General features: G+C 39.1%; 1 protein-coding gene across 1 annotated transcript in view; it reads left to right on the top strand.

Annotated features, from left to right (window-relative positions):
* The first annotated feature begins 1719 nt into the window (after window positions 1-1719).
* The window catches only part of LOC311117733 (NLR family CARD domain-containing protein 3-like), a 10612-nt gene continuing 3664 nt past the window's right edge, over window positions 1720-8667 (top strand). The window contains exons 1-6 of the mRNA XM_084192655.1: window positions 1720-1731; window positions 1861-2089; window positions 2496-4251; window positions 4517-4690; window positions 5699-5872; window positions 7321-7494. Coding sequence (XP_084048781.1) covers window positions 1879-2089; window positions 2496-4251; window positions 4517-4690; window positions 5699-5872; window positions 7321-7494 — 2489 coding nt within the window. The 5' untranslated portion in view covers window positions 1720-1731; window positions 1861-1878. The remainder of the gene's footprint in view (window positions 1732-1860; window positions 2090-2495; window positions 4252-4516; window positions 4691-5698; window positions 5873-7320; window positions 7495-8667) is intronic.

Raw genomic sequence — 8667 nt, 5'->3', positions numbered from 1 at the left:
CTGGTTGATGAATCTGACAATGAATGTACTAGGAAAATATGTTTTTCTCAACCAGAGGTGACTAAATTAATGTTCAGGCTTATTGATAATCGTTATAGTAATGAAGAATAATTTCAAAACATGAGCATAAAAACAGGTAATAATAAACATGAATCATCATTATATTATTTCACAGTAATCTGTTAAATGCTTTTTCAGTCGTTCCTCTTGCGTTAGCAGTGTGGAAAGGGACAGTAAAAAGCGTGTGCAGGAGTTTTCCTGTGAGGGGGAGTGGTGGTGTATCCAGGGAGAAAACTAAACTGAGCTTCTGAAATGTCATTCGTGGTCTTATGCTGTCATCTATTGGAATTATTTAGTAACTGCAGTAGTACTGAATAAAGTATATCCTTACTAAGGTAGTAATTACTCAGAATTGCAAAATATGACTTTCTAGTTCATTTTACCACTTACAACCATATAATAACCATTTATAGTATTTACAAACAATGAAACTGACATAAACCAAAAACACCATACATTTAGTTAACTATATATATATACTATTTATTTAGATGCGTGACATTATCTGCCAAAGTAACACCACTGTAGATAAAGAAGAGCTCTCCAGTAGGTGAACCAAAACATTCAAATGCCATTTTCTTAAAAGTGAGGTTACAAGTTTATCATCTTTCAAAGCAGAATTACTTTCCCATTGTTCCTCAACTGTAGTGTATGATATACCTTTTTCTAGCTGAGTCTCTACTTTTATCCAATGTAAAAAAATAAAAAATAAACATTTCAAATTTTACTACATAACATCAAATCGAGCCGGTCGACCACATTTGACTGTGTAAAACCTAGCAGTACTACGTATTTCTCTAAGAGTGAGGCAGATATATATTATTACTGTGTAAAACCTAGCAGTACTACTTATTTCTCTGAGAGTGAGGCAGATATATAGCATTGTGCAAAAAAACATGATTATTTGTCTCTCTGAAATGAAACCATCAAGTGATAGATTTTAAACAAATACATGTCTGTCATTGAACAACCCCATGCCATGATTAGATAGTGAAAAAACACACCAATCTCTTTCAGAATTTACAAACATTTCTGAAAATTGATATATTGCGTTTTGTAATGAAACTCTTCATATGTTTCCCCATCTGAGCTCAGTGTAGATGAGAGACGTAATGTTTGTCTCTGTTGTGTTGAAGCCCAATCAAGCAGGAGAGACCAGCCTCCCCTGTACCCAGCTGTGTGTCCATGAAGAGTGACAAGTCTATGTGTCAACCTATAACGTTTAGAGAGGGAGACTTTTCTAGTGAACAAAGGTAAGAAGAACTCATGGGTCATGGTCAGTGAGTTAAACAACACTGTCTCTAGTCATTTCTCCTCTCCCATTTTAGAATTTATTTTTGTTTCTTTCATAATCCATAGGCTAAACCTTTGTTCAATTTTCATAGTCCTAAAACAATATTAAACAAACACTACATTCCCTCCCTGTGTGTGTGTGTGTGTGTGTGTGTGTGTGTGTGTGTGTGTGTGTGTGTGTGTGTGTGTGTGTGTGTGTGTGTGTGTGTGTGTGTGTGTGTGTGTGTGTGTGTGTGTGTGTGTGTGTGTGCACTCCCTGGATGAGGAGATGTAATCTCATGTTTTGTCCACAGAAACCAACAGGAGAGATCAGAGTCAGAGATTCTCAGTGGTCAGTCTTCCCAGAGTCATCAAACAGACCTGGCCTCCATATTCAGTGTATGTGGTCCTGTTATGTACATTTGTTTTTGTTTACCTCAAGTAAAGTTGATCTGTCAATCATTCATTAATATGTTAATGAGAAAGCATTTAGCCTCTTGCTTAACTTATTTACTTTATTTATTTCAGTTGCTTGAAGAGAATATTATGACATTTGTGAAGAACGAGCTGAAGCTGTTCAAGAGGATTCTTAGTCCAGAACTCCCAGAAGGCTTTGAGAGTCAGAAGCAGGATAAGGAAGTGGTGGATGCTGAAGATGAGAAGCAGGAGAGCAGTGCCAGAGAGGGGGCTCTGAAGATCACTCTGCACGTCCTGAGGAAAATGAACCAGAAGGAGCTTGCTGATACACTGGAGAAAAGTAAGAGCTGTCTGCCTCATGTTGAATGCGTTTTATAACAAACATTAAAAGCTGTAGCTAAAGTACAGATAAAGTAGCTGTGTAACTCAATGATATTGTAGCAGCCTTAACACAACACCTAGTGACCTCATCAAGTAGCAGCAGGGATGTGTTGCGGTGATTAATTTAGACAGAGAGAGAGAGAGAGAGAGAGAGAGAGACAACATAAAATATACCATCAATAATACCAATATTGATATAAATCAGTCACACCAGTGTGGAATGCATTATGAAAACATTTACAGATTTATACAGACAGTTAAGAGAATAAATTATTATAATTTAAACCTTATAACACAGTCTTACAATACTGTAGGCCTTAAATCAGACTTAATATTAATATCCTCTGTGTTATTTCTAAATTCAGATGAGCTTGCTGTGATTTGCCAACGTGAACTCAAATCTAATCTAAAGAAGAAGTTTCAATGTGTATTTGAGGGGAACGCTAAACGAGGTAACCCAACACTTCTCAATAAGATCTACACAGAGCTCTACATCACAGAGGGTGATTCAGGAGAGGTCAATAATGAAAATGAGCTGAAACAAATTGAGACAACAACCAGGAAACAAGCAAGACCAGAGACTGCAGTCAAATGTAACGACATCTTCAAACCCTTAACTGGACAAGACACACTTATCAGAACTGTGCTGACAAAGGGAGTCGCTGGCATTGGAAAAACAGTCTCTGTGCAGAAGTTCATTCTGGACTGGGCTGAAGGAAAAGCAAATCAGGATGTCCAATTTGTATTTTCATTCCCTTTTAGGGAGATGAATTTGATGGAAAAGGAAAAACACACTTTCATTGAACTTCTCAATCACTTCTCAATCGAAACCAAAGAATCAAGAATCTCCAACTACGACAAGTACAAAGTTCTGTTCATCTTTGATGGTCTGGATGAGTGCCGACTGCCCCTAGACTTCCAGAAGAACAAGATCTGTTGTGACGTCACAGAGTCAACCTCAGTGGATGTTCTGCTGACAAATCTCATCAAGGGAAATCTGCTTCCCTCTGCTCTCCTTTGGATAACTACCCGACCTGCAGCAGCCAATAAGATCCCTTCAGGGTGTGTTGACCAGGTGACAGAGGTAGAAGGGTTCAATGACCCACAGAAGGAGGAGTACTTCAGGAAGAGATTCAGTGATGAGGACCTGGCCAGCAGAATCATCTCACACATAAAGACATCAAGGAGCCTCCACATCATGTGCCACATTCCAGTCTTCTGTTGGATTTCTGCAATGGTCCTTGAACACATGCTGAAACATAAGAGAGAAGAGATGCCCAAGACTCTGACTGAGATGTTCATACACCTTGTGGTGTTTCATACCAAACAGAAGAATGAAAAGTATCTTGGGAAAGAAGAGACAGGTCCACACTGGTATAAAGAGATCATTCTGTCACTGGGAAAACTGGCTTTTCAACAGTTGTTGAAGGGCAATCTGATTTTCTATGAAGAAGACCTGAAAGAGGCTGGCATTGATATCAATGAAGCCTCAGTGTACTCAGGATTGTGCACACGGCTCTTTAAAGAGGAATGTGTGCTGTACCAGGACAAGGTGTACTGCTTCGTGCATCTGAGCATTCAGGAGTTTCTGGCTGCTGTATATGTGTTCCTCTCATTCATCAACAACAATGAGAATCTAATGGCCGAACCGCAAGTTACTGAAGTTACTGTCTACAAGAGTGCTGTGGATAAAGCCTTACAAAGTGAGACAGGAAACCTGGACCTGTTCCTCCGCTTCCTTCTGGGCCTCTCACTGGAGTCCAATCAGAAGCACTTACGAGGTCTACTGACAAAGACAAGAAGCAGCTCACAGAGCCATGAAGAAACAGTCAAGTACATCAAGGAGAAAATCAGGGAGAATCCCTCTCCAGAGAGGTGCATCAATCTGTTCCACTGTCTGAATGAACTGAATGACCATTCTCTAGTGGAGGAGATCCAAAGCTATCTGAGATCAGGAAGTCTCTCAGAAGCCAAACTGTCACCTGCACAGTGGTCAGCTCTGGTCTTTGTGTTGCTGACTTCAGAAAAGGAGCTGGATGTGTTTGATCTGAAGAAATACTCCAGATCAGAGGACAGTCTTCTGAGGCTGCTGCCAGTGGTCAAAGCCTCCAGAGCTGCTCTGTGAGTATATAAAATGACATTTAAGTACTAATCGTCTGGAAGAAATATTCAGTTTAGAGAAATATATGTATTATTGAAAAACATATTGAATCAGTGCATTGATGTTCACATTAGTATAACAATATGACCATACAATTCTAGGAGACGGAAGATGAATCTATATGTTGTTTGGGAGAATAAGCCAAATGCATCTGCCATTGTCCTTCTACACTACTGGTGTTAAATTAACAGTGTGTTTGTGAAATCATGAATATCTCTCTGTCAGGCTGTCAGGCTGTGGAGTCACAGAGGCAGGCTGTGATTCTCTGGTCTCAGCTCTGAAGTCAAACCCCTCACACCTGAGAGAGCTGGATATGAGTAACAATGTCCTGGAGGATTCAGGAGTGAAGCTGCTCTCTGCTGGACTGGGGAATCCCCACTGTAAACTGGAGACTCTGAGGTCAGTATTCCTGTAGTTGGTCAACAAGTGATAACTGTTCACCAGATCCACATGTGTTTACCAGGCACACATAGTCCACACCATATGTGTTTGGACAGTGAAGCTTACAGTTTTACATTTGGTGCTATGCTCCAGCATTTTGGATTTGAGATAGAATGTTTCATATTAGGCGACAGTACAGAATGTCACCTTTTATTTGATGTTAATGGTGAGAGGTTAGCATGTTTTGTTGTAGCCTCTGTAACTTTCTCATTCATTATTATTCATGATTCATTCATGATTTTTATTAATCATGTCATCATCAGGATTAATTTAGTAGTGTTTAGAAACATGTTATTTACTCACTTAGACAGAAAATTACTCCAGTCATCATCCACCATTCAGTTACTATCGGGCAAAACATAACCCAAAACACAACCAAAATAAACTGCAAATGCAACCAACGAGTTTGGGACCAAATACTAAACTTTTGACTACTTTAATACACTATAAGTGAATTGGTCAGAATACTTATGACTTCTTCAAATAGGGGGACTAGATACATAAAGTGGTTTCATTTCTAAATGGTGAAACAGATATGTATTAAAATACCCTCAAATAAAAGGTGACATTATATACTGTCACCTCATATGAAACATTTGATCTCAAATCCAAAATGCTGGAGTACAGAGCCACATTTAAAATGCTAGCTTCACTGTCAAAATAGATATGGTGTGGACTGTATACTCAATACAATCTAAATCTGATACCTCACTGTTTGTCTTTTGACTGATACTGCTTTTTAAACTGCTCTGGTCAGTCTACTCAAATATTTGTACTTTTATATTTTTCTCTCTACAAGCAATACTTTGATAATTTGTCATTTCTAATAATGATACATTCATTTATATATAGATATGTCAGGTTTCAGGACACTGATTTAACTGAAAATGTTGAAAAAATATACTGCCACTATTTTCACCACCAAAGAATAGCAGTGTGGTTTTAATATGATTTGACTCTTTGCAGGCTGTCAGGCTGTCTAGTCACAGAGGAAGGCTGTGCTTCTCTGGTCTCAGCTCTGAAGTCAAACCCCTCACACCTGAGAGAGCTGGATCTGAGTAACAATGACCTGAAGGATTCAGGAGTGAAGCTGCTCTCTGCTGGACTGGGGAATCCCCACTGTAAACTGGAGACTCTGAGGTCAGTATTCCTGTAGTTGGTCAACAAGTGATAACTGTTCACCAGATCCACATGTGTTTACCAGGCACACTTAGTCCACTCCATATGTGTTTGGACAGTGAAGCTTACAGTTTTACATTTGGTGCTATGCTCCATCATTTTGGATTTGAGATAAAATGTTTCATATTTGGCGACAGTACAGAATGTCACCTTTTATTTGAGGATATTTTCATACATATCTGTGTTACTGTTTAGAAATGAAAGCACTTTATGTATCTAGTTCTTCCATTTGAAAAAGTCATAATAATTTGGACATATTCACTTATATTGTATTAAAGTAGTCATAAGTTTAGTATTTGGTCCCATATTCCTTACCCACAGTGATTACATCAAGCTTGTGATTCTACAAACTTGTTGAATACATTTGCAGTTTGTCTTGGTTGTGTTTTGGATGATGTTTTTCCCAATAGAAACTGAATGGTGAATAATGTCCTGTCATTTTGGAGTCACTTCACTTGTATTGTCAGTAAGAATAGAAGATGTTTCTGAACACTTCTACATTCATGTGGATGCTACCATGATTATGAATAATCATGAATGAATCGTGAATGATGATGAATGAGAAAGTTACAGAGGAACAAGGATCATACCCCCTCTGTTATTGGTAATGGTGAGAGGTTGGCATGTTTTGTTGTAGCCTCTGTAACTTTCTCATTCATTATAATTCATGATTCATTCATGATTTTTCTTAATCACGGCATCATCAGGATTAATTTAGTAGTGTTTAGAAACATGTTATCTACTCACTTAGACAGAAAATTACTCCAGTCATCATCCACCATTCAGTTAATATTGGGCAAAACATAACCCAAAACACAACCAAAACAAACTGCAAATGCAACCAACAAGTTTACAACCAAATACTCAACTTTTGACTACTTTAATACACTATAAGTGAATTGGTCAGAATACTTATGACTTTTTCAAATAGGGGGACTAGATACATAAAGTGGTTTCATTTCTAAACGGTGAAACAGATATGTATTAAAATACCCTAAAATAAAAGGTGACATTATATACTGTCACCTCATATGAAACATTTGATCTCAAATCCAAAATGCTGGAGTATAGAGCCACATTTAAAATGTTAGCTTCACTGTCAAACTAGATATGGTGTGGACTGTATACTCAATACAATCTAAATCTGATACCTCACTGTCTGACTTTTGACTGATACTGATTTTTAAACTGCTCTGGTCAGTCTACTTAAATATTTGTAATATGCATTTTTCTATCTACAAGCAATACTTCGATCATTTGTCATTGTTAATAATAATACATTCATTTATGAATATATATGTCAGGTTTCAGGACACTGATATATCTGAATATGTTGAAAAAATATACTGCCACTATTTTCACCACCAAAGAATAGCAGTGTGGTTTTAATATCATTTGACTCTTTACAGGCTGTCAGGCTGTCTAGTCACAGAGGAAGGCTGTGCTTCTCTGGTCTCAGCTCTGAAGTCAAACCCCTCACACCTGAGAGAGCTGGACCTGAGCTACAATCACCCAGGAGACTCAGGAGTCAGACTGCTCTCTGCTGGACTGGAGGATCCACACTGCAGACTGGAGAAACTCAAGTATGTAGAGGGTTTATGTCAATGTTCATAAAGTGGAGAAAAAAAGTATTTAGTCAGCCACCAATTGTGCAAGTTCTCCCACTTAAAAAGATGAGAGGGGCCTGTAATTTTCATCATAGGTACACGTCAACTATGACAGACAAAATGAGAAAAATAAAATCCAGAAAATCACATTGAAGGATTTTTAATGAATTTATTGGCATATGATGGTGGAAAATAAGTATTTGGTCAATAACAAAAGTTTCTCAATACTTTGTTATATACCCTTTGTTGGCAATGACACAGGTCAAACGTTTTCTGTAAGTCTTCACAAGGTTTTCACACACTGTTGCTGGTATTTTGGCCCATTCCTCCATGCAGATCTCCTCTAGAGCAGTGATGTTTTGGGGCTGTCGCTGGGCAACACAGACTTTCAACTCCCTGCAAGGTTTTTCTATGGGGTTGAGATCTGGAGACTGGCTAGGCCACTCCAGGACCTTGAAATGCTTCTTACGAAGCCACTCCTTCGTTGCCCGGGCGGTGTGTTTGGGATCATTGTCATGCTGAAAGACCCAGCCACGTTTCATCTTCAATGCCCTTGCTGATGGAAGGAGGGTTTCACTCAAAATCTCACGATACATGGCCCCATTCATTCTTTCCTTTACACGGATCAGTCGTCCTGGTCCCTTTGCAGAAAAACAGCCCCAAAGCATGATGTTTCCAACCCCATGCTTCACAGTAGGTATGGTGTTCTTTGGATGCAACTCAGCATTCTTTGTCCTCCAAACATGACGAGTTGAGTTTTTACCAAAAAGTTATATTTTGGTTTCATCTGACCATATGACATTCTCCCAATCCTCTTCTGGATCATCCAAATGCATTTCAGACGGGCCTGGACATGTACTGGCTTAAGCAGGGGGACACGTCTCGCACTGCAGGATTTGAGTCCCTGGCGGCGTAGTGTGTTACTGATGGTAGGCTTTGTTACTTTGGTCCCAGCTCTCTGCAGGTCATTCACTAGGTCCCCCCGTGTGGTTCTGGGATTTTTGCTCACCGTTCTTGTGATCATTTTGACCCCACGGGGTGAGATCTTGCGTGGAGCCCCAGATCGAGGGAGATTATCAGTGGTCTTGTATGTCTTCCATTTCCTAATAATTGCTCCCACAGTTGATTTCTTCAAACCAAGCTGCTTAC

The sequence above is a fragment of the Coregonus lavaretus genome (genome assembly GCF_964263955.1).
Source record: "Coregonus lavaretus genome assembly, contig: HAP1_SCAFFOLD_492, whole genome shotgun sequence".
Classification (NCBI taxonomy): Eukaryota; Metazoa; Chordata; class Actinopteri; order Salmoniformes; family Salmonidae; genus Coregonus; species Coregonus lavaretus.
Note: the sequence above shows the minus strand (reverse complement) of the source record. Positions and strands in the feature narration are given on the sequence as shown.